This window comes from Leptonychotes weddellii, chromosome 4 (genome assembly GCF_054177405.1).
Source record: "Leptonychotes weddellii isolate Sample4059 chromosome 4, ASM5417740v2, whole genome shotgun sequence".
NCBI lineage: Eukaryota > Metazoa > Chordata > Mammalia > Carnivora > Phocidae > Leptonychotes > Leptonychotes weddellii.
In genome coordinates, this window is record NC_138372.1 from 58,742,771 (window position 1) to 58,769,884 (window position 27,114).

At 35.8% G+C, this 27,114-nt stretch overlaps 1 protein-coding gene and 1 pseudogene across 1 annotated transcript in view; one reads left to right on the top strand and one right to left on the bottom strand.

Annotated features, from left to right (window-relative positions):
* PIGK (phosphatidylinositol glycan anchor biosynthesis class K) overlaps positions 1-25,115 on the bottom strand; it is a 111,100-nt gene extending 85,985 nt beyond the window's left edge. The window contains exons 1-3 of the mRNA XM_006744640.3: positions 24,976-25,115; positions 21,421-21,474; positions 16,928-17,019 (exon numbers count right to left, since the gene is read on the bottom strand). Coding sequence (XP_006744703.1) covers positions 16,928-17,019; positions 21,421-21,474; positions 24,976-25,068 — 239 coding nt within the window. The 5' untranslated portion in view covers positions 25,069-25,115. The remainder of the gene's footprint in view (positions 1-16,927; positions 17,020-21,420; positions 21,475-24,975) is intronic.
* LOC145721023 (protein tyrosine phosphatase type IVA 1 pseudogene) lies at positions 1,099-1,574 on the top strand (annotated as a pseudogene).
* Positions 25,116-27,114: the final 1,999 nt, after the last annotated feature.

Genomic DNA, 27,114 nt, shown 5'->3' on the forward strand with positions numbered 1-27,114 from the left:
TGCGATTAAGAATTCCTCATATCAGTGAGATCATATGATACATGTCTTTCTCTGTTTGACTTATTTCACTCAACATAATACCCTCCAGTTCCATCCACGTCATTGCAAATGGCAAGATCTCATTCCTTTTGATGGCTGCATAATATGGAATACCCTGGCTTTTACTCCACTCCCAAGTAATGAGCAGAGCCAAACAACAGCAGCAATAAACCTTTAGTAATTTCAATATTCACATCAACAAATATTAAAGGGACATCACTTTTCCTCATAAGAACCACACCTTAGTATTTCTGTTTTCCATGGCTCAATGAAATTTATGCTTTAAACTTCATAACAAACATTTTTTAAAATTTTAAATAAACCATTTAATTACAGAGCTATAGATTTTAAGTCTGTTTTCACCTTTTAAAAAAAACTGGAAAAAATTCTTCCCCGAATCTTTTTTAAATTACAATAAAATCTGACTAAAAATGCCTGGGGACTGGAATGTTCTGATTTCAACTTTTTTTCAAAACCCAATACTGGCCCAGTGCCCCTAGCAGCACTTGCCCGGCCTCCACCCTGCCACTGGCCACCACGGACACCCTGTCCTGAGGCTGTAGCCACGGCCACCTGTGTCGCTGCCACCTCAGTACCCACTGTTGCATTAAGCTACAATCTTCAATGAGAAAGTATATTCTTTTCTATCATCACACATTTATGAAGTTTCGAAAGGACAGGAAAGATTACTGCCAAGCACAGCATGACTTTTATGAGGGCAAGAGAACTGTAGAAATTCATTAGCGCTCCAAGAAGCCACACAAGAGCAGTTAGCCTGACCAAAGAAGTGTTGAACTGAAATCCGCAAAGCATTTTCCAGTTCTGACCTAGATGGGGTAAGCCTCAGTGCACTACCTTTCCATTGCTCAATATTAGTGGATTGAAGATTTCCTGCTTCTTGTTAGGAGGTGCATTTCATTTCCCATTACTCAACTTCATACTCACAGCACTGAGAATTTCAAGTGGAGGCTGTTGAAGTTTCTTTACATTTCTATATTCAATTTTTAAAATTAGTTCATAACTCTAATGAATATTTTAAACTAAATGAACATGGCTTGAATGAACTGCTCAACTCCCATGGAGGTCAACCATACAAGAATATATTTCTTATTATACACAATCCAACCAATAAGACCTTAAACAAAGTTATTGAGAAACTTAAGAAGTAGGGCATTACCACAATAGTAAGAGTATAGGAAGCAATGCATAACACTGCTCTTATGGAAAAGGAAGGCATCCATGTTCTTGAGTGGCCTTTTGATGAAGCTGTACCACCATCTAACCAGATTACTGATAACTGGTTAAGTTTTGCAAAAATCAAGTTTTGTGAAGAACCTGGTTGTTGTGCTGCTGTTCACTGTGCTGCAGGCCACGGGAGAGCTCCAATGCTTGTGTGCTTAGGAATGAAACACAGAGATGCAGTACAGATTGTAAGACAAAAGCAGCCATGGAGCTTTAACATCAAGCAACTTCTGTATTTAGAGAAGTATCCCTATAGAATGTGTCTGTGCTGCAAAAACATCAATGGCCAATAATACTGTCTTGGTAGTGGAACTTCAGACAGGACGTAATTTGCTGTGCACATTACCCAAGAAGTTGGCTCGGTGAATAAGTCTAATGAAACTTTTGTAGGAATACTGAAAAGCAGTTTTACCAGGTTACATGCTTCATAGAACCTCTGTGTGGGTTACAGCCAACCTTTCTGGACACTTAGCAGTTCAGCAGTTCAAATCTGCTTATCATTCGTACTAGCCGACCCTTCCTGAAATCATACGGTACTGAGCCTTAAGTCTTTAAATCTTTTCCCATGCCAGAATCTTATCAATACATAAGAAATATAGACAGATTAGGTACCAAAATACTCAATATAAGTAACACTTGTATATTTTTAGTATCATATAGAACTAAAACCTAGGAACTATGAACATGCTAAATCTTATGTGGTTCATTCCTTCAGTAATTTCAAACATTGGAATCAAAGACTATATGGTTATTTGTTTGCTCATTTTACGTTTACATTGCCCACATTCATACCAGTGTATATCAGGTTTATGTAACCATTGATTTTTGTTAGTCAATATTTAGATATTTGATAATTTATTATATAATTGATCAAACAGCAATGTGTATTAATGTTAGTTCAACCATATATTTATACTGTCTTGTAATGTGCAGTTACCAAGAAACCAAATTATGTCCACAAATGTTAATTTCAGTTACCCTTTTAACACTTCAGGAAGAGTCAGATATAACATGACAGAGAATTACATTGCTTTTATCTATTCTCCATTAGAATCCTCAGAACTCTCTTAGAAATACTTATTATTACCACCACTTATAGTGAAATGTCAAGTTGAATCTGACTTATTTTGTGGTCACTCCCATTGCCACCATCCAAACATTTATGTTTTTTCTTGGAGGCTACAGTTTACTCTCCTGCTCTTTTCTCTTCCCTATATCTCCACTTCAGTTTAAATTGGACAAATTGTCAAGTGTATTCTAAACACCATAGGCTCTCAACATGTATTTATTGGTTGGAAAAGGGAAAGACGGAAGATGGAGAAAAGAAGTAAATTAAATTAGTGCATATTCCATCCCACCCCTCTACCAGCTGCCTTCCTTCCTATTTATCAGACCAACCTAGCACCCATCCTCAGCCATATAACCTCAAATGCATCAGGCATTTTATTGGTCCCCCCCACACACTTTTTCAATGTACTTCAGAAAGAATCAGCGTAATAAATGGAAGTGTCAATGCAGATACCTAAGAACCCCCAAATTAATTTTATTCCCTCTCTTCCAGTTTTTACGTTTCCCTTCTTTTGGCATATTTCCCTAAACAATATAAAGTCCTTCTGTCTCAAAATCAAAAATCTGTCTTGGTTCTAAGTCCCCTCAGTCTATGCTCCCTTTCTACTTCATTCTCAGTCAACATCCTCCAGGCACTTTTTCTACTTCCTTGCTTCCCATTAACTCTTCAAACTGTTATAATCATAATTCTACTCATCTAATTCATAAGGAGTTGAGTGCACCTCTTACGTGGCGTTATTTTCTTGGCCAACTCTTCTTGGGTTTCATGATTCCTCACTTTTCCAGTATTCCAAACACTCCTATCTGTCACACCCACTAGGTGTCTTCTTGATAGGATCCATTAAACATTCAAGATGACCACAGTTGGCATCAAATTCAGTTAGAAGGATAGAGAACAGGAAACATTTCCCAGTAAGACAGGTAGACCTAAAAGATGGCCCCAAAAGATGCCTGTGTCCTAATCCCCAGAAACTGTAAACACATTACCTTTAAAAATAAAAGTGACTTTGCAGATGTGATTAAGTTAGGGATCTTGAGATGAGGAGGTTATCCTGAATTATCTGGGTAAACCCACTGTAACCACTAGGGTCCTTATAAGAGAGAGGCAAGAGCATCAGAGTCAGAGAAGGTAATGTGACAGCAGAAACAAAGAGGAATAAGGAAATATGACAACAGAAGAGTCACTGAAGATGTTATGCTGGTGACTTTCAAAATGAGAATAGGGCCATGAGCCAAGGAAAGCAGGAAGCCTCTAGAAGCTGGAAAAAATAAGGAAACAGATTTTCCCCTAGAGCTTTCAGAAGGAACACAGATCTGACGACACATTTTGGACATCTGATATCCAAAACTAGTGTGCATTATTTTAATCCACTAAATTTGTGGCTAATTGTTATAGCAGCAAAATATAAAAACTGTTAAGACATTCCTCTTCCACAGGAGTACGCTCACAACAATCTATAGCAATATACATAACTGTCCAGGACTTTCTCTTTCAAGTCTAAGAGGCTACAGCTAACAGCATGGCATAAGTATATATGTGCATGTGATCCTCCCAAGCTATTCTTTTTGGTGCTTCAGATGATAACTCAAGGCTGAGGCAGTGAGATATATGGGTGGGCAGAATATCCACTTTCGTTTAGAAACCTCATGCCCAACTAGTCAACCTCTTATGCAATAACTCCATAAACATACTTTTCAGGGGCCCTCCAAGGAACAAACCCAGTTACAAGAATCCTCCCACTCAGAAAAGCCCAAAGGTATGGGCTTCTCCTCAAGTACTTATGATTTATTTATCCTGGTCCACTTACAGTTATCTAATCAGTAAGGGAACAATTTTACCAAAAGCAATGTTACCTACCTTATCAGATATCCAAAAGAACAGAGTTACAAAGTGAACAAAAGTCCATTTTTTTTATATTAGAAAAGGGCTTTGTTAACCCTTTATCCACACCCTAATAGGTACTCTAGTTAGGCTTATTTGTAAGGAAACACTAAAGCTAGTTCAAAGAAGGAAGATGAATTAGCATGGCACATAATTCAATGAAAATTCAAGAATAAAGCCTTACAGAGACCAGAAAGTAATTTGAGATATCAACAATAAAAACCTGTGAAACATTATGGATGCCAGGGTTTTGCCACTAATGTGACTCAGCTCTTCTGCAAGCATCTGCTTCTTTCTCCTTTTCTTACTAAGAGGCATGTTACTCCTGCCTGGTTTATACAGGCAACTCATAACTCAAAATGGCTCAACTTACAAACCTATACGCTTTTATGACCTTTCTTATGGTAATTAAGACTGTCACAGTAAAACTAGTATTCAGGATTATTAACTTAATGCCAAGTCAGTTGATGCTAGGCCAGTGCAACAATCAGAAAAAATGGCAGGCTGATTCATGAAATTGTGGAATGATGCAAGGAATTTGGGAATTACTCCCAAACCGATTGATGAACCACCAGAATTCACCCCATATAGGTCTTCTTTCTCCATCTTATAAACAAGGGCACTAAGGCTGAGAGAGATTAAATAGTTCATCCAAGATCAACAAATTAGCCAGGACTTTTACAGGCCCTTTCCAGGTTTGCTGAAGGCCTGATGATACAGTAGGAAATAAAACATGTTAAGTATAAATCTCAAGCACAGCAAGAAATTGCCTAATGGGATAGTAGGCAGTGCTGGTGACTGTTCTGGATCCCTCTGACCTGGCTGGTTTCTCACGCTTTGCAGGCTTCACGAACTACCAAATTCAGGATCACCATGGTAACAAAGAAGAAGAGGAGAGCTGTAGCCACTTCCTCATATTCTTATCTCATATATACTTTGCACTGCTTCTTTGTTGGTTTGGTAGCAATCTGAAGCAAATGCAACATAAGTCATCATTCCTGTCTACTTCTGAAGTTAGATCAGACTTTGTAGTCTGGCCTGACTCTAGAGTTTGTACCGTGTTTTTTTTTTTTTTTTTTGCTCATCATGCTATGCATTACATCTCCAGGACTTACTAGTTTTATAACTGGAAGTCTGTACCTTTTTTTTTTTTAAGTAGGCTCCATGCCCACAGTGGAGCCCAATGCGGAGCCCAACATGGAGCCCAGCATGGAGCCCGAATGACCCTGAGATCAAGACCTGAGCTGAGATCAAGAGTCATATGGCTTATCTGAGCTACCTAGGTGCCCCTGGAAGTTGCACCTTTTAACCACTTTTACCCATTTTGCCCACCTACTACCCCCTGCCTCTGGCAACCACCAATCTGTTCCTTGCATCTGTTTTTTAGACTCCACATATGAGATCATACAGTATTTGTTTTCCTCTGCTTTATCTCATTTAGCATAATGCCTTCAAAGCTCCACCCATGTTGTCACAATTAGCAGAATTTCCTTCTTTAATAGCTAAATAATACTCCATTGTACATACATACCACATCTTCTTTATCCAACCATTCATTCATAGACACTTATGTTGTTTCTATGTCTCAGCTACTGTAAATAATACTATAATAAACATGGGCATGCAGATATCTTTTTGAGTTACTGTTTTCATTTCCTTAGGATAAATACCCAGAAATATAATTGCTCAATCATATGTTAGTCCCACTTTTAACTTTTTGATGAACCTACTTATTGTTTTCCATAGTGGCTGTACTAATCTACATTCCTATCAACAGTGCATGAGAGTTCTTTCTCCATATCCTCACCAACACTTGTTATTTCTTGTCTTTTTGGTTACAGCCATTCTAACAGGTGGGAGGTGATACTGTAGTTTTGATTTGCATTTCCCTGATGATTAGTAATATTAAGAACATTTTCATATAACTATTTGCCATCAGCATGTCTTCTTTGGAAAATGTCTATTCAGATCCTCTGACCATTTTTTAACTGGATTATTTCTTTTTTTGTTATTGAGTTATATGGGTTCTTTATATATTTGGGGTATTAACCCCTTATCAGATATATGATTTACAGATATCTTCTCCCATTTGGTAGATTACTTTTTCATTTTGTTGATGGTTTCCTTTGATGTACAGAAGCTTTTTAGTTCAATACAGTCCCACTTTTTTATTTTTGCTTCTGTTGTCAAATTTAAAAAATCATCACCAAGACTGATGTCAGAATTTACTGCCTATGTTTTCTTCTAAAAGTTTTATGGTTTCAGGTCTTACATTCAAGTCTTTAATCCATTTTGAGTTGATGATTATGTACAATGTAAGTTAGCAGTCCGGTTTTGTTCTTTTGCATGTGGCTGTCCAGTTTTCCTAACATCATGTATCAAAGAGACCATCCTTTCACTATTTTATATTCTTCACTTCTTTGTTGTAAATTAACTGACCACATATGATAGATTTATTCCAGGGCTCTATTTTGTTCCATTGGGCTGTGTTTATTCTCATGCCAATACCATAGTGTTTTTGAGTACTATAGTTTTGCACTAAAGTTTGAAATCAGGAAGTGTGATGACTCCACCTTTTTTTTCTTTCTCAAGATTGCTTTGTCTACTTGGGGTCTTTTGTGGTTCAGTACAAATTTTAGGATTGTTTTTTTGTCCGTGAAAAATGCCATTGGAATTTTGATAGGGACTGCACTGAATTTGTAGGTTGCTTTGGGTAGTATGGTCATTTTAACAATATTAATTCTTCCAATCCATGAGCACAGAGTATCTTTCCATTTATTTGTGTTCTTCAATTTTTTTCATTAATGCCTTATAAGTTTTCAGTTTACAGGTCTTCCAACTCCTTGATTAATTCCTAGGTACTTTATTATTTTTTGATACAATTGTAAATGGGATTTTCTTAATTTCTCTTTTTGATAGTTGTTATTAGTGTACAGAAACAATAGATTTTTGTACACTGATTTTATATCCTGCCTCTTTACTGAATTTGTTTATTAGCTCTAATAGTATTTTGTTGGAGTCTTTAGGATTTTCTATATATATTGTTATGTCATCTACAAAGAGAGAGTGTTTACTAACAGCCTGTACTCTTAAATACTGTGCTAATTGCCTCCCATCTAAATTATGATTTCCTTACATTTACACAATCCTTGGAAGCACCTGAATTTTAAATTGGTTTACAACTGACTTTAAAACAGGCATCCAATAAGACTTTTTAAAAAATTTATTTATTTGTTTATTTTAGAGAAAGAGAGAGAGAGGGAGAACACATGAGCAGGGGGAGGAACAGAAAAGGAGGAGAGGGAGGGGAAAAGAATCTCAAGCAGACTCCCCACTGAGCATGGACCTGACGCAGGGCTTGATCCCACGACCCTGAGGTCATAACCCGAGCCAAAATCAAGAGTCAGACACTTAACCAACTGAGCCACCAGGTGCTCCAATACTATTTAACAAGCATCACAAATACTCAGGCAATCAAGTTATTGCACATTCATATAAATACTAGATACAACACACCAATAGGTTCACTTTATTGGAGGTACCAAAGTGAAAATAAAAATAACTTTCTGAATTATCTTCAAATTGAAATAGACGAATAGCTCCACAGAAAGCTTATTACAAGAAAAACTCTGAAGATTAGCTATTGTAATTTTGGTAAGGTTATTAGATTATTCTTTACATTAGTAAATTAGGTATATTATCATGCAAACATCAGCTTCATAAAGCATATCAACATTTTCACTTATCCTTTTTCTTTAATATTTCATTCATTTATACTGATGAATTGGACAACATAGTATAATATAATCATTATAACCAGAATTCTAGCATTATGTCTGCCACCACACAATTGTTGACCTTAAATATCACATTATCTCTCAGGAACACATTTTTTTCATGGACAAAATAAAGGTTTCTCTGGATTACTAATTTTGAGGTCTTTAAATATAATTTTTATCCCCAAATTTTCAAATATGAAAGCTTTTGAAGATTCAAAAAAAGTTTTTGGTTGGGGTGCCTGGGTGGCTTAGTCAGTTAAGCAGCTGCCTTCAGCTCAGGTCATGATCTCCGGGTCCTGGGATCGAGCCCCACGTGAGGCTCCCTGCTCAGCAAGGGTCTGCCTCTCCCTCTTCCTCTGCCCCTCCCCTCCACTCATGCTCTTTCTCGCTCTCTCAAATAAATAATCTTTAAAAAAAAAAGAGTTTATGGTATAAAGATTTGAAAGAAAGAAAACTGTCATTGTTTGCAGATTTTACGGCTACTAAAAAAGAATTTATAGTCAAATTATTAAAATTAATACAGCTCAGCAGGTTGCTAGAACAATATACAAAAGCCAACTGTATGTGCAACAGAAGAAAAGTACTTTTTAAATGGTACATTTACAAGAGCAACAACAAAAAAATAAGACAACTAAAAATTCTAACAAAAATGCTTATGGAGAAAAATTAAAAATTATAAAACTTAGTTGAAAGCTGTTAAACACATAATTACATGGAGATATACCTTATACATACATAAAGATTTAATGCCATAAACAGCCCATTTTAAGTTAATCTAAAATTTACTGCAATGCAAATCAAAATCCCAACAGAGTTTTTTAAGAATTTGGCAAGCTGATTCTAAACTTAATGTGGAAGAAACAAGACCCCAAAATAGCCAAGAACAAAGTCAAGGAAATCAAGTTACCAGATAAGAAGCTAGTTTCAGTAATAAAAACATTTTGGTACTGATTAAGAAATAAGCATCTCTCGCTTCTTTGACATCCCAAAACCTTCCTATGTATTTACAAATCAATAAAGAAATTACCCCTTTGCTCCATAAAATCCTTCACAGTCTTCTTAGTCTTTCAAGTGGTTTCTAATTATTTAAAGACAAGAGCATGATAGCAGTGGCCAAAATGCTCCTTTTACCCTTGTCACTATTCTCCTCCTTAGAGCACATTTCAACTTCTTAACTATTCTAAATGTTCCCCTATTCAAGATATCATACACTTCACTGGAACATCATGTGGAATGGCAGACAGATCAGCTGCCAACATGAGAATAAAATGACAGATTGTTAAGAATACATAAGTATCTATATTCAAACACTATTATTTATATTTTTACAGAGTATATGAGGAAAAAACCATTGGGAAGTGACAGGAGGCAAGAAGCAGAACAATCAAAGGCGTGACTTAATATTATACCTTGACAATAACTACAATATATTGCAAATTATTTACAAAGCACATTTACTATAGTTCCAGTCCCTTTGTTCATAAAAAATTAGACAAAACCATAGAATAAAAAAGTAACAATAAAATTTTGAATATATATTTAATTATTTATAAAATTATATAAATTGAATTGCAATTTTTTTTTAAGCACTCAGTGACCTCCCTATACAGAGTACTTTATGATGTTCTATAAGTGACACAAAGGAAAGAAAGATATATGGTTAGGAAAGGAAGGCACAGAGGATATAAAGTGTTTTAGGTGAGATAAATGGTAAAGAATATATATATAAAATACATAGAAAGAGAAATGAGAGTGACTAAATATTATGTAGTAGGTGCCATAATGGATCTACAAATGAACATAGTAAATTGGAATTAACAAAGCAGTAAAGACTGAAGGCTGGATGAAAATTTTGGATTTTTCAGAAAGGCAACAGAGAGTCACTGCAGGTTCTTGATCGTGGGAGTGAAAACATGAAAGCAGTGTCTGAGAAAGAATTCTAACAGCTGTGTGTAGGATGAGTTGGAGAGAGAAAAAAGACTAGAGACGGAATAAACAGCTACAAAGCTGTTGAAGTACAGAAGCGTGTATTATACCTACAAAGCATGATGATGTACAGAAGTATGAAGTATGTGACGCATCAAATAATGAAGACTAAGACAATGTAGAAACTATGGAAAAAATAAGTAAATGAGGAAATAGGAGAGGCATTCCTTATATTTATTAAATTAAGTATTTTCATAACACCTCAGTACTACATTCAACATGTAGATATAGATTTTTTTTTTTTTTAAGATTTTATTTATTTATTTGACAGAGAGGGACACAGCGAGAGAGGGAACACAAGCAGGGGGAGTGGGAAAGGGAGAAGCAGGCTTCCCGCGGAGCAGGGAGCCTGATGCGGGGCTCGATCCCAGGACCCTGGGATCATGACCTGAGCCGAAGGCAGATGCTTAACGACTGAGCCACCCAGGTGCCCCTAGATCTTTTAATTTAATAAGGTATAAAATGATCAGTGTGCATAATAATACCAATCTCTATAGGACTGGAGTAAGAATAAAATTAGATGTTATTAAATGAATTCTCTAATTATAAATGTCACATAAATATTAATTGCTGCAATTTCTTAGGGAAGAGATAGTTGTGATATAATGGAAATGCTCCAGCCATAAAGTCGAAAGATCTGAATTCATATTCTGGTTCTATTACATAATGGTAACTTTAGTGGACCTTAAGCAAGTCATTTAACCATTCTGAGTCACTATTTTTTTTCTCTTCTTTTTTATTCAAGTATAATTAACATACAGTGTTATATTAGTTTCAGTTATACCATATAGTGATTCAATAACTCTATACATTACTCAGTGCTCATCACGATAAGTGTGCTCTTTAATCCCCTTCACCTATTTTACCCATTGCCCCCACCCACCTCCCCTCTGGTAACCAGAATCTGGTTTTTTGTCTCTTTTATTTGTTCATTTGTTTCTTAAATTCCACACATAATTGAGATCATATGGCATTTGTTCTACTCTGACTCATTTCACTTTACATTATATCCTTGAGATCTTTCCATGTTCTTGCAAACAGCAAAATTTTATTCTTTTTGATGGCTGAGTAATATTCCGTTGCCTATATACACACCACTTCTTTATCCATTCATCTGTGGATGGACACATGGGCCGCTGCTATTATCTTGGCTATTGTAAATAATGTTGCAATGAACCTCAGGGTGCATATATCTTCCCGAATTAGTGTTTTCGTTTTCTTTGGGTAAATACCCAGTAGTGGAATTACTAGATCATATGGTAATTCTATTTTTAGTTTTTCAAGGAACCTCCATACTGTTTTCCACAGTGGCTGCACCAGGTTGCATTCCCACCAATGGTGCACGAAGCTTTTCTCCACATCCTTGCTAACGCTTGTTATCCATTTATTTTAGCCACTGTTACAACTGTGTATCTCACTTGTTGTTTTGATTTGCATTTCCTTGATGATTAGTGAAGTTGAGCATCTTTTCATGTGTCTGCTGGCTATCTGTATGTCTTCTTTGGAAAAAAGTCCGTTCATGTCCTCTGCCCATTTTTAAGAGAGTGTGTGTGTGTGTGTGTGTGTGTGCGCGCGTGCGCCGAGTTGTATGTTCTTTATATATTTTGGGTATTAACCCCTTATCAGATACACCATTTGCAAATATCTTCTCCCATTCAGTAGGTTGCCCTTTGGTTTTGTTGATGGTTTCCTTCACTGTGCAAAAACTTTTTATTTTGGTATAGTCCCAATAGTTTAATTTTGCTTTTGTTTCCCTTGCCAAAGAAAGCATAAATACAAAAATGTCCCTATGGTTGATGTCAAAGAGATTACTGCCTATGTTTTCTTCTAGGAATTTTATGGTTTCAGGTCTCACATCTAGGTCTCTAACCCATTTTGAGTTTGTTTTTATGTATGGCAAAAGAAAGTGGTCCAATTTCATTCTTTTTCATGTAGCTGTCCAGTTTTCCCAACACAATTTGTTGACCCTTGATCTTGGGGTTGTGAGCTCAAGCCTCACACTGGGTGTAGAGATTACTTAAAAAAAAATATTAAAAAAAAAATAAAAATAAATAAAGGGGATATAAATAAGCAATATTCATAAATATTTCCTTTCTAGCCTAGACCAATCGGTTCCACTTGGCTAGTAGTTTTTAGCATACTATTCATTCATTCATTCATTCATTCAACTCTCTACAGTATACTAAAGAATGTACTGTGAGGATTACAAACATAGTATGAGAACCAGCACTGAAGAAATTAGATCAATACATACAAAAAAAGCCCCGTGACAAAAGTATAAATAAAATATTTATGCAAGAAGGACCCAAGAAAGCTCTAGGGAGTGTATAAATTGAATCTGGGCATAGGAAAACTAGATAGAGGGAGGAAGAAAAGAACTATAGGTGGAATGACCAGTGTAAGGCAATGACAGAGGCCAATACAGGAACTTACAAGAAGGAAGTGGCTGGAGCATAGGGATTGAAATGAAATTATCAGAATGTCAGATTTGGAACCAGACTACAAAAGCCTTGAGTACTAGCTAGGGGACTTGGAACTTTATTTTGCATAAACTAAGAGTTTATGAATAAGGGGAGATGAAGAAAAAGGTTTAAAACAGGAATATTAATCTTACATAATGATTAAAATATAGAGTAAGGAGGAAAAATGGAGTCAGAAAAGCTGCTGTTGGATTTAACTACAGAAATAGTTTATCAGACAGGGATCATTATAAAAACTCACTCCACCCAATTTGTAGTAGAGCTAAATCATATTTTAAGAAAAATTATGTACACATTTAACTCCATAAAGCTAATCTTATGCACTCAGCCAAAAAAAAAGTAGGGGGGCAGATCTCACCCACCCTAATAGTCAATGCATTTACTCTCCAAGGTAAACATGAGATGGAAGCTCTGATTCTATATCTTCTCAGTCAGTCTCAATCCCTGTATGCCTCTTACAGCATGAGCATCATAATTCTACTCTTAAGAAGATGTACTTTCACATAACATATGCCCTAGTCCTAAGTAAACCACTTCATCATCAAGTGCTCCATCAAAGAAAAAGAAAACTGCCCTAGCACTTGAGGAAAAACTGGCTGTGTCAGACTTGATGGAAGACAATACTATATTGTACTTTATGTGCTATTTAAGAAACTTTCAAGAATAATTTTGGCTCAATTTTTGTTTCACATACCAATTTTGGGGCCTAACCTCTGCTTTATGCCTTTTCTCTCCCTCATCCTAAGCATTTTAAGCATATTAGAGGTAGCAAAACAGGGATTTAGTCCAAAACAATTATCTGAGGGCAGAAAAATTCCCAAAAAAGTAAAATGTTTAAAGAATTAAAACCAGGCAAATAAAAAAAAAAGTACCTGAGGGTGGGTAAGGTTACAGAAAACATGGACACGAAGTATAAAACACCTGTCTTGCACGGAACTTATGTATAAAAACAATAATAGTATGTCTCTTTATTTTCCCCCATAACCATTAGAATCCTTTCCCCTGAGTCAACATTTTGAAATAGTATTAAGTTCTGACAAACTATTTATTAAAATGTCTTTTATATCATATTAACATTTGCTAAAAACTAAACTAACACAATTTAGGAAAGAGAAGTATTTTTATTTTTAAAGTACAAACTTGTGTTTGTTTTGCCTTACCTGACAAAGTATTTCCAAGTCACTTGTTTATTTATCTAATACCTATTAAGAACCTACTATATGTCAGGCACTGTGCTAGATGCTAGAAGTACAAAATGAAATAAAATATCCATATTCCTTTCAAAGAGTTTATAATCTAATGAGGGAGACATACTATAATTCATATAATCATGTTATAATCAAGATGTACACAGGATACCACAGAAGCAAAGAAAGGGGTCAGGAAAGGCTTTTTTAAAGAAGTATTAGAGTAAAGTAAATTTGGAAGGTCAGGTATAAATTGAAGCTGTGCTTCCTATACTTGATTGTGCATCAGAACTACATCTAAACCTGATGTCTAGGCATTGCTTGAGAGTTAGTGAATTAGAATCACCAGAGGTGGAGCCAAGAAATCTGTATTTTTAACCACAAGAGATTTGGAATCACAGCCAGGTTTTGGCAGAAGTGAGCCAGAAGTACAGACAACCATTCCAGGCAGAGAGAATGGCTCAGTATGGTCAGAACGTGTGAAATACAGACAGAAGATCAGAGAGAAATCAGAACAAGAGTAGTGACATGACTAATGTGACATTTCAAACAGGACCTATGGAACTGATGTGAACTTCCAAAATAAAAGGCAATCACTTGTGTCATGTATTTCAACAAATGATTTGTGAACTGATTTCTTACTGAAGTCTATGGGAAAATTAAATGCAAATCCTTGCATCTCAAGACAAAGGTAAAATGCTCCCTTGAAAATCAAACAAATTAAAAAACAAAACCAAAACAGAGCTCTACTCATAATTTTTATTAAATGTAACAATCATTTTTCTCGGCATACATACCTAAAATATGAACAAAAGTTATAACTTTTTTTTTTTTTAAAGATTTTATTTATTTATTTGAGAGAGAATGAGAGAGAGCACATGAGAGGAGGGAGGGTCAGAGGGAGAAGCAGACTCCCTGCCGAGCAGGGAGCCCGATGCGGGACTCGATCCCAGGACTCCAGGATCATGACCTGAGCCGAAGGCAGTCGCTTAACCAACTGAGCCACCCAGGCGCCCAAAAGTTATAACATTTTTAACTTAAAAATGTTCCATAATGTATAAAAATAAATTCAAACTGTATTTTGAAATTCAAGCTTTAAAACTAAAAACCGTTCTTAATGATTTTAAGTTTCCAAACTGTTATTTTATAATAATTTGTTACTTCCTAAGAATTTAGCTAGAGATATCTTTATACTTAATTCCAGGTAGGAGTAAAGTAAGACAAGGCACCAATGAGAGGAATATTCACAATAAATAGGCTAAAAGCCAAATTGAATCTTTTATATTGATCTCTGTAAAATAACAAATGGCTTAAATCCCCAATTCATTCCCCAAAAAAGATGTCATAAACAGAGAGGTAGACAGGCTATCAGGTGAAACAGGAATAAGCTTTTAAAGAACATTCTTCAGAAACCTAGGGGCAAACCTACCAATTATAATATATAAAATACATCCTACAGTTATATTCTATTCCTAAAAAGTCCCTCTAAATCTTACTTAGACCATTTAAACATATCATAATAACCTATAGACCAGACAAAGATTCATTTCCTAAGTGAAAACTATTGCCAAACTGTGCATAGTAACTCCCTGGAGGAGCACATAGGTTATAGAAGCAACAGCAGTTAAAAGCCAAAGGACTAACCACATAGCCCTATTAGAAGAAAACCAATTGACAAATTATAATAATTGGCTAGTTACAAAAATAATACCTGTAAACTTGATATAGCAAAGCATTCTTTCTCAGACTTAATTTAATATACTTTTTAAAATGGTAATATTATTGAGTTGCCTTTAATTTCCAGATGAAATCCAGGAATTAAATTAGAGTTCTTGTCAGCTTCTCAGGCTAACATGATCTATTTACATAGAATATAATATATCTTTGTCTCTTGAGTCATTCACTGCTTCCTTTCTGCTCCTGCAGCACTTTATACATATCTCTATTTGCTTTTTACTGTGAGGATCTGAATCCTGCAAAGAAGGTACTATTATGACCATGTAGTAGACAAGGAGACAGGCTTAGCATCATGACATGACTTAATGAAAATCATCACTAACCCAGATTTCAAACTCAGATCTATCTGGTTGCAAAGTTCCTTCCATTCTGCCTCAAAGGAAGAGAGGAACATAGGACTAAATAAATCAAACCTAAATAAGCGAATTGAATGCAGTTTCTTCTATAACTCTGTTGGTGGTAGCAAAAACAGCTCTATCATATCTGACAAACCAAATGCAGAGAACATGTATCTGGGTGGAGGCACAGGGGCTTTGCCTCGTACCTGAACTCCCTCATGTAATTAGGAAGTATCCCACTTTATGAGTCTCCATCGAAGGCAGAGCCCACCCCCATTTATAGAAGCTAAAAATGCCATACAGTCATTCTTCCTGTCACCCCTTGAGCGTGAACACAGGCACTTTAATCTGTGCTCTGCCAATATGACTTTCCCACCAAGGAGGCTAAATCAAGAGCTAGAGACAGTAAGGGGCTGGGATGGCAAAGGCTGGATTCTGGCAGCGGCAACACTAAGTTTCCCAAGGTAATGGTAGCAGTTATGCAGTAGCAGAGTCCAGCCAGCAATCTGTGGCAGCATTATTGTCAATGCATGGTTTTATGCCAGCATTTTCAGATGTCTTACTTGCTACCTAGTCTAACATGGTCCTGACTTAAGGCCATGTACAGCCTTCCCAGCAAGTTAGTGAACTAATCAATATGCTTTCAGTAAATTACTTTTCTACTTGAATCAGTCAAAATTGTCTTGTTGCCTGCAATTAAAAACACAGACTGAAGTGTCATTAAGTAAATGACACTAAGCAATTATACTTTATCAAATCTTTTCACCTTATAAGGTACTGATTGTTGTTTTATATAATTTGACATTATGGTCTTAAGTAACAGCTATTTTATACATGATGGTATGCTCTAACAAAAAAAAAAAAAAAAACAAAAAACCTTCAAGGGCGCCTAGGTGGCTCAGTCGTTAAGTGTCTGCCTTCGGCTCAGGTCATGATCCCAGGGTCTTGGGATCGAGTCCCACATCGGGCTCCCTGCTTGGTGGGAAGCCTGTTTCTCCCTCTCCCATTCCCCCTGCTTGTGTTCCTGCTCTCGCTATCTCTCTCTCTGTCAAATAAATAAATAAAATCTTAAAAAAAAAAACCTTCAAATCCGGTTTATCTCTTCCAAAGCAACATAAAAATGCAAAAATAATAACAACTGTCTAAGGGTAACTGAAGTTCAGAGTTAAGCTTTATTAAGAATTCTTACCTGTCAGGAATACCTAGCCTCTTGACACTTCTGTAAACAGAGAGAGTATTTGCAACATGCCGATAATTAAACCAGAACCGGGATGTACATACCTAAAGTATTAAAACAAATACATTATTGTTATGGATCAAAATAAGCCACCAACTTACAGAATTATTTCTCTTTAAGTAGAATTTAGAGATGCCTAGAAAAAGAGTATATCATAATATAGGCTTACAAACAGGAAAGCATATAAAGAATTGTCAAAAAAACCAATCTCTCTAGAAAGAGGTCTCTCATAACTGCTATTAAATAAAAAGGCCAGTCAGCTTAAGGGAAACCAAATCTTTGGGGAATTTAATCAAATACTGAACCAACTTAGTTACTCTCAATTTATGTGATTCTATAATGTTCCTAAGTCTAAAAGATTAAATTCTTTAGAATCAAAGGCAATGCCCATAATCTCTTCACAGAATAGAAAATTAACTATCTTGGGTTATATAATGTTCCTTTCACTCTGAATTGCTTCCTAATTCTAGTTATGAAAAACATTAGATAGATAACATACAAAATACTTTTACATGCACATAAGAGAATACATTATAAAGAAGCTGTTGAACCGAATAAAAAACTAGAAACAATCCAAATAAGTTTTACATTTAAAAAAACAACAACAAACTGATTCCTAAAAATGATACCAAAGGTACTAGGCAAATCTAACACCATGCCTCAAAAAATCAGCCCCCTGGGAAATCCATTCCAAAGGAAGTATACCTACCCCTGAGCACCCTCCCTATCTCCTACCACATGCTTTTGCTGGTCGTAGGTATAATGACAGCTTTGAGAATCACATAAATGTTCCTGCCCCTGCAAATGGAAAGGAACTACAAGATTTTTTTATTAAAATGAATTTTCAACCTGGAATCCAATAAGGAAAAGGCTATAATTTTTGACTACATTAAAATGTAAAATTCCATGTATCAAAAATGAGATAAAGTCAAAAATTCCATAAAGTCCTAAATGAGATAAAACACTTGAAATAGGGTGCTTGGGTGGCTCAGTCATTAAGCGTCTGCCTTTGGCTCAGGTCATGATCCCAGGGTCCTGGGATCGAGCCCCACATCGGGCTCCCTGCTCCGCAGGAAGCCTGCTTCTCCTTCTCCCACTCCCCCTGCTTGTGTTCCCTTTCCAGCTGTCTCTGTCTCTCTCTGTCAAATAAATAAATAAAATCTTTAAAAAAAAAAAAACTTGAAATAATTATAACTCAATAAGAAAAAATGAACCACCCAATTTTCAAAAAATGGGAAAAGGATGAGACCAACCATTTCATAATAAAGGTATTCAAAATGGACAATAAACTCTTAAAGATGCTCAACTTTTATCATAATTTAAAAAACACAAATCAAATTGAGTATTCAAAAGTCCATGACAATTCACAGTATTGGCAATCATGTGGGGAAATGAATAACTCATATCCTACTGTTGGCAATATAAACTAATATAAACCTTCTATGAGGATAATTTGCAACATATATCAAGTTTGAATATATATTTATCTTTCAATTTAGCTTATATAAGTACACAAAAATATGTAATCAAGAATTTTCATTATAACATTGCCTGCACTAGCAAAAACTGAAATCAAAAAGCTAGAAATCTACAGATTCCATAACTTAAGCAGAAATAATTTAATTTATATCTGAATTAGTCATAATAAAAATCTGTATATTCAGTGCAATTTACCACACCCAAAAGGCTTTTCTCAGCTATTACAGTATTTAAGCATAAACCTAAGAAACTGCCTTCATTTTCATGAGCAATTTACTAGACATGAAATGAAGGTGGCAAAAGAGAAGGGACCAAGAAATACCAACTTAATATAAATTATTCATATTCTCAAAATGAAATACCAAAAAAACCCAGCTGTAAGACAGCATGTGATATGATCCATTAGTCTTTTTAAAAGGAGGGAGGGGTAGACACAAATGTAATTATATGCATTGGCAATTTCTGAAAGGATGCACAAGAAAATAATAATAGTGATCACAGAGAATAAAAATGGGAATCAAAGAAGGGTACAATGATTTTTCAGTTTATACCCTTCCTCATTGTACTTTTTTTTAACCATGAGTAAGGATTATCATTTTAACTTTTTTTTATTAAACAGGAGCAAAAATAATTTACTCAGCAGATCTTGAAACTAAAATGGAATCCAATTTTCCTTCTATCTCCCTCTGGTGGCGAAAGTTTCTTAGTCACAGTACAATGGCAAAGGGGCATTCCATTTACCTCTGATCATTTAGTCAAGAGTAAAAACAAAGTAATTCAAACTGGTAGAGAAAAACGTATATTTTTAAAATCTGAATTACATAACATTGAAAAAATGCATGTTTAGTACTTTCAACTTGGCCCTAATCAAATTTCATGATTTTCCATTTAATAAAGAACAATTCACTAAAGTCTCACTTTACTAAAGTCTGAGTTAATGTGTAAACTATTGTACACAATACGAAACTGCAATTGTGAAATGCTCAGTAATAATTCTTTTTCATCCTCATTTCATTTCTCATCTGAGACTCAAGTTACTGAGGTTGAAGAAGGGCTCAGTTAGAGGTTTTCCAGACAAGGAAAGCTTCAGTGTGTGTGCAGTGTAAGCTAATAGGCTCTTATTCTAAAGGATGAGCCCTTTGGCAATTAGTTGTCGGGACATAGGCAGTTACTCCCTTTTTTAAGAATTCCCATAGAGAGACTAGTTATTGAAGAGCCCTTGGTTTCTGAAGAGCAAGTTATCCTGTGGAATTGGTGGATCATGGCCTGCCTCCTGATAAGTTTCCCTCTCTTTTAAGTGGTCACCGAAAACCTGTCTCCTTATCTTGAGCAGCTTTTGTTCGATTCCTTCATAAAATCTCTTTTGAGGGGTAGCATATAAGTGTTCTTTGTTGAAGAATAAAATGACCCATGAACCCCCTTCCTTTTTCACAAAAATTCACTTCCTTTCCTGCCTCCTTATTTCCTCATTCTTTCTTCCAGTCAACCCTTTTCTACAATTTTTTCATTAAGTCAAATTTATTATATCTCCTAATCATGTAAATGCCATTAAATAAATCCCCAGCAGGGCGCCTGGGTGGCTCAGTTGGCTAAGCGACTGCCTTCAGCTCAGGTCATGATCCTGGAGTCCCGGGATCGAGTCCCGCATCGGGCTCCCTGCTCAGCGAGGAGCCTGCTTCTCCCTCTGACCCTCCCCCCTCTCATGTACTCTCTCTCATTCTCGCTCTCTCAAATGAATAAATAAATCTTTAAATAAATAAATAAATAAATAAATAAATAAATAAATAAATAAATCCCCAGCAGTGAAACTACTATCCAAATACTTTCCAAGTGCAGGAAAAACAAAATTGATGGCATGTATTCTATTCGGGAAATTAAAAATACAAATTTATAAATCCAGATAAATTAAAATGGTAATTTACACCAAGAAAAAAAAAAGGCAAAAGAAAACAATAGGCCAATAAGCAAACCTTACTAAGAATCAAAACAATTCAAATTAAAACAAAATTTAATTTGTTACCCAGCAGTCAAAAAGAAATGGCAAAGTTAATAATACCCAGTTGTCTTGGAATAAGAAAAAAGAGGTACAGCATTTCTGGAGAGCAATTATGCTCCATAACTTACGAGCCTTATGGCTTAGGAATTTATCCTAAAGAGAAAATCAGTCAAGTTCACAAAGGTGTATGTATAAGGCTGTCCAAGAGTCTTGTTTAAAATAAAAAATTTAGAATCTAAATGCCCATGAACAAGAGACTACAGTTCATTCATAAAATACAAAATAATACAGCCTTTGGAAATGATTATGCATCTCCATGTTGACAGGGGAAGATCTCCAAAGATATACTGCTATAGGGTTGCAAAATAACAGGTATAAGATGACCCTAGTTACATAAAATCATTTATCTTTATGCTTATATGGGAAGGGAAAGAAGGCCAGAAGAATCAAAATGTTAATTCTGACATGTATGGGACTTGGAAGATATTTTCTCTGTCTTCCTTTTTTTTTTTAAATTGAGGGGAGAGTCACCTAAGATAAAATTAATCTCTCCCCTCCTAAACTTGTCTGTATAATTTGCATTTTCTATGATGATCATTTCTTTTTGTGGGCAGAAAAAAAAAGTAAAAAAAAAAATAGCCTAAATAGAGAATATCTACAAACTAATATTATAGATAAGAAATACAATTACTAGTTTCCATCATTAAAATAATTGTACATTTTATAAGATGCTTCCTTTAACAATAGTATCCCTAGTATACTCTTATGTTTATTTACACATCACCACTTGACAATATACTGAAGGCCAGAATATTAGTTGATATAAAGTCAATTTAAAATATAGTCAAATCAAAATAAGGAATTTGTTATATGAGAAAATAATTTTTTCTCAAAAATCTGGTTCACACAAAAGTTCTCAGACACATATCTAATGTGAACAACAACATATACCTTTATAGAACATACTTACCAAAACAGCCCAGTTGTTTGTATGGCCACTTCTAAAGAAATGTTCTGCTTGATCCTACAAATCAAATAATTTCAAAAACATTAGAAAAGCCACATTTCTGAGAATAAAGACTGATAAAGAACAGTTAAGATTCATGGAGTCTTTAGTTATAATGACAGTAAGTTATCATTATGCAAATTTATAAAGGTTCTAGTATTTGACCTTATAAAGGACAAACATTTTATTTTTTGCTGGGGAGCCCCAGAGGTGGGGGGCTGCTTGTTTTTAAACATTTTTATCTCAAACACAACCAGCTCTTCCTCATATGCTTCTAGTTTTCCATTCAGTCTTCAAATTGTGAATGACTTATTTTCATGCCTTGATTCTCCACATAACAATACCTTTCTTTTTTTTTTTTTTTTTTTTAAGATTTTATTTATTTTTTGACAGAGAGAGACAGCTACAGAGGTAACACATGCAGGGGGAGTGGGAGAGGGAGAAGCAGGCTTCCCGCCGAGCAGGGAGCCCAATGTGGGGCTCGATCCCAGGACCCTGGGATCATGACGTGAGCCGAAGGCAGACACTTAACAACTGAGCCACCCAGGCGCCCAATTAATACCCCTTATTGAAGTCTCATTCATTACTTCCTACTCTGTACTGGATGCTTCCAATTACTTTATTTGAACACATCAATATATTTGATTGAGCACATTCTCTAGCACGCTGCCATGTACCATTTCGCTAATCTGTTAGAAGTCTGAACCATATTTGCCATTGTGGAACATCAGAAAACCTCAACATCCAATAATATCCAGATACCAAAAGAACATGATATTTATTGTATATTAAAATAATTGTGAATATGAACCTTAATGACCCCAGATCTGCTATCAAACAGTATTAATTATGAGAAGTCATACTGCCTGGATTCAAATCTGGGCCCTATTATTTACTAGCTGTAAAAGCTTAGAAAAGCTTCTCTGTGCCTCCATTTCCCCATCTGTAAAAGAGTAGTAATTATTACCTGACACACAGAAGGCAGGAATGGTGACTGGAACATAGTAATTGCATAACAAATGTTAGCTGTTTTAATTTTCATCTGGCAAGAAAATTTCAGGGAGAATAAAATAAAAAATTCCCTCATATCTGTTTATCAAATGTACATATATATGTATTTTTTAACCTTTCTCAAGAGCTGCCTCGATGCAAAAGAAAACAATGTGCTATAGTGGATAAAGCATTAGTTTAAAAATTTGAACATGACTATGAGACTGGAATAAGTCACTTAGCTCTTTAGACTTGACTTTCCTCATGCAGAAAGTAAGATCTGACCCAATAATCTCAAATGTGCCTTCTAGCTGAAAATTCCTACATCATTAAGACTTTAGTGAAAAATTTGATATGGCAAAACTCTTTTGTGATTGTTTAGACAATATAGGCACTGCAAAATTATTCACTCTATATATAACGAATGGAGCACCTATTAGTGCCAGTTACATGTAACGTACAGTGATACAAAAATCACTAAAAAGCAAGCTGCTTTCTCTCAAGAACCCCAGAGTGCAATAAAGAAGCAAGCAAACATGTCACACTGCAATGTAACATTCATTCATTCATCACATTCATTGGGTGCCATGTGCCAGCCACTGTCCTAAGTGCACAGAATACAATGATGGGCAAAAATACTCATAGTACTTGCCTCCAAAGAGAACACTATCCAATTTGATAGACATACATTAAGCAGATGAGGGCAAACTATAAATTCTATAGAGATTAAGATACACAGTATCATGAAAGAGTACAATAGATTCCCAGATAGATCTGACCTGACCTGATTCTGGCAGTAGGAAGTGGGAAGGCATCAGCGAAGTTTTCCCTAGAGAAGTGACATTTAGCTTAGGATTCAAAAGATGAAGAGAATAGGGAAGATAATTCCAGACAGAAGGAACATCCACCCTAATGGGAGACAGGAGCTTAAAGGCCTTGAGAAACTAAAAGATTAGCACAACTAGAAGTCAAAGACAGGAAAAGGGCCTTGTTCATGCGTCATAACAAAGATTCTGTTCTTTATCCTTAAGGAAACATTAAGGTGTTTATGGGTGACACGATCTGATTTGCATTTTTAAAAGTTACTCTGGCTGCAGCTTGGAAAACAGACTGGCAGAAAGAAAGACTTGAGGCAGACCAGCTAGGGAGCTATTGCACTCTTAAGTGAAAGATTAAGGAATCATAGATACTACAAAGCATATATGGATTTAGAGCAGATGAATGCTACATTAGCTAAGTGTACATATTACTACAGAGGTAATGCTTTTACTGCATCTTAGTAAAAAGAGAGAAGAAACAAAAGGTTAAAAAAAACAACATGGTTAATGTGAAAAAGCACAGCAACAACGTAACTACAAAAAATATAATGGTGTCCAAAATGAAGTATACAAGATAATCCACTAAAATAAAGGAGAAAAATGGCAGAACTTCTATTCATATTTGTATTACATTAAAAAATATACCTTATAAATGTTGACTATATAGATTAGCAGTAATTCATGGATACAGAGAGAGGGTGCATGTGCCATCTTTTCTAACTGGAAGGTAAGTATTCAAAAAGTTTAGAACTCATTGGTCTAAACTCAAGGTACTTAGGTGGTAGAAAGAATGGACTCCAATAAGAAGATCAAAAAGTGGGCAGAGACCAGATTATGATGTTTAGACTTTCCTCTGTATGCAATGGGAAAAGGATTAAATCAGAAGAATAACCTGACTGGGTTTGCCTTTTATGAAGACTAGCATCTAAGTGAGGGACTTTGGAAGCCTGGGGTAAACAAGATAGTTCTTGCAATAGTGTAGGCAAGAAATGACCAAGGCCCACTTTATGCCAGTGGAACTGGAAGGGTGAAAGCAATTTTTAAAGTTCAGAACATAGAATTTAGTGATGATCAACATGTGAGATAAAAAGAGTTTATTGAAACAAACAAACAAGCAGGTTTCTGACTTAGTAGCAATCCCATAGGAGGTGGGCTAGGCAGAAGATTAAACTTTGGATATAGATTTTCAAATGTTGGCTAACTATCCCGGCCCCCTTGCCAACAGGATATGCAGGCCTGAAAACAGATCTAGACTCTAGTAGAACTGGCCTGAAGTACTGTCAGAGTACTGGATAGAGTAAAAGCTTGATAAAGGGCCAGAATGTCCTGTGAGCCAAAAATAAAACACCGTAGCCATCTGACTCCTATCAAAGGGAAGCAGTGTAGTTTAGTAGTAGGAAAGTAGGTGCTTCACTCCTGTGCTCACATTTCAACTGCTAGGGACTGCACACTCGTCCGAGCAATGGATCAGGTTCTCCCCCGTCTCCTGACATTTGATTCTTTATATACGTCGTTTTAAAAGGGTGAAACAGATCGACACTGTCCTATCCCATCCCCTGTAACAGACACCCTCCCCCACACACAGCCCGGTCAGCCTAGTAAGATGCTGATGCTCCCCTCGGCTGCTATGAATCGCAATCTGCTGGTGCGCTCACAGCCACGACAGAGCTGTCCTCCCAGGGCCCTGTCGCTCGGAGGGCCTGACTCCTACCTCGATCTGACTAGCGGCCAAGCTGCCGAAGGAGAAAAGCAACAACCCTGCCAGGATAGTCAAACCCTTGCTGAGAAGGCAGGCGGCCACCATGTTTCCCGGCTTCAGCTTCCCGCACCTGGAGGGGCGGAGCGAGTGCCGTAAAGCAGCGCGGCGGGTTTTTGTTTGTGTGTGGGTTTTGTTTTTTTTTTTTTTTTGCGACGCAGCCCCATCTCCTTGAGGCCGGCCCTTTACCAGCCTTTAGTAAACAGCACTTGCACAGAGTTCAAGTTCCAGGGGTGTATGGGGCAGGATAGATGAAGACTTTGATCCTTTATCTTTAATTGCATTTTCAGTTTTTTATTGTAAAATAGATATAACGTTTAAAAAAGTTGTTTGAAAGGCGAGGGAGGAAAACTTGTGATCCCGTAAACTTTAAAAGTTATTTCCTATTTTGCATAGCGCTGCCAATTCTTTGCATATATGAAGCTGTGAAGCGGGATGTAGCGGGAAGTGCAAGCCTTTGGGCACAAAAAGATGATTAATTGGATTAAACGGAAAAATGGGTGGATGCTGCAATTAACAGGCTTGGGGGTCTATTATTAAAAGCTTGAACATGGATAAATTGTTTAAATTTTTGTTTCTTCTGTAATTATGGAGCTAAAATTTACTTCAAAGAGAGTCTGAGGATTTGATAAGACCATGTGTATTTGTTCCATTATGTTTATTATATGCATTCAATTTTAAATTATTTTTATCTAGCACTACATAAACATATTTATGCTGCTTCGTGATCTTCATAATTTTAAATTTGAACAGTAACTTGGAATTCCACCCTTTATTGTTGCCTGAGACAAAGTAATTGCCCCTCTACTGGACAATACAAGGTTTCCAAGTTTTACTACAAAAATAATATTGTAAAGCAAACCTTTGTGCATTTGTTGAATTACATTCTTTGGATAATTTCCGATAAGTCAAAAGGTACAAAAATGTTAGTGCCTATCAATAATATCGCTTTCCAAAGTATACACTCACAGTGCCATCAAAATACAACCTAACACCAAATTATACCATTTTTTCCCTCTGAATTCCTTGCTACAAAATGTTACCTCTAGTTTGTTATACTTCAGGTTCCTTGATTGCTGTCAAGATCTGATGTCTTTCCTTGTGTTTATAAACTCTCTTATGTACTCTGATGTACATATTCTGTTCATAGCTTTGTTATACATATGAATTTGAATACCTTTATGAAGTGACCTTAAGCCTTGCCATATTTTATGCTATTGTTTTTCCCAGTCTCTTGTCTCTCTTTCCATTTTGTTTCTTTTGCTATTGTATTTTGTGATGTATTTAATGTTAGTCAAATTTCAGGTTTTCCCTTGCAAGGCCAAGAAAGCACACTACTAGAGTGTCTTACACCTGAAATGTCACAAGTTCATGCAGGTCTCAGATCAAGTTTTATTTTCTTTTGATTTTATATTTAACTATTCAACTATCTAGAATATATTTCGGTATATGCCATGAGATGTTATGTGAGTTATCTATTGCTGCATAACAAACCACCCAAAACTTTGTAGTGTGTCCATAGCTAGAGAAAAAAGGGTGTAGAAATGGAGACATGATTCTAGGGAGCCATTGCTGTAACGATCTACTACTTTTATCAAAATTGGTATTCCATTATCCAACAGGATTTTCTACATAACGCTTACCTTACTGATTGACTCATAATAATTCTCTTATTAAACACTTATCAGAAATAAAGTATTTTGGACTTTCTGTTCTCTTCAGTTAAAATATATGTCTATTTTGGGGCCAGTACCATGTTATTTTAGCCGCTGTTGTTTTTACATGCTTTAGTATTTGGCCATTAGGGCTAACCATTTTAGTTTACTTAATTTTTCACAAAAATTCTTTGATTTTTGTGATTTTGCCCGGTAATTTTCCAAGTGAATTTTATGATAATTTTTCCAAGTTACAAGAAGATAATACTTTTGGATTTTAATGGGATAATAGAAAATCTATTAATAAATTTGAGAAAGGCTGATATCTTTATCATATTTAGTCCTTCATTCTAGAATATGGAACTCTCTCATTTATTTGTGGTTCCTTTTTTTAATTTCTCAGTAGAACTTTAAGCCAGAGATATCTAAACCAAGCCAC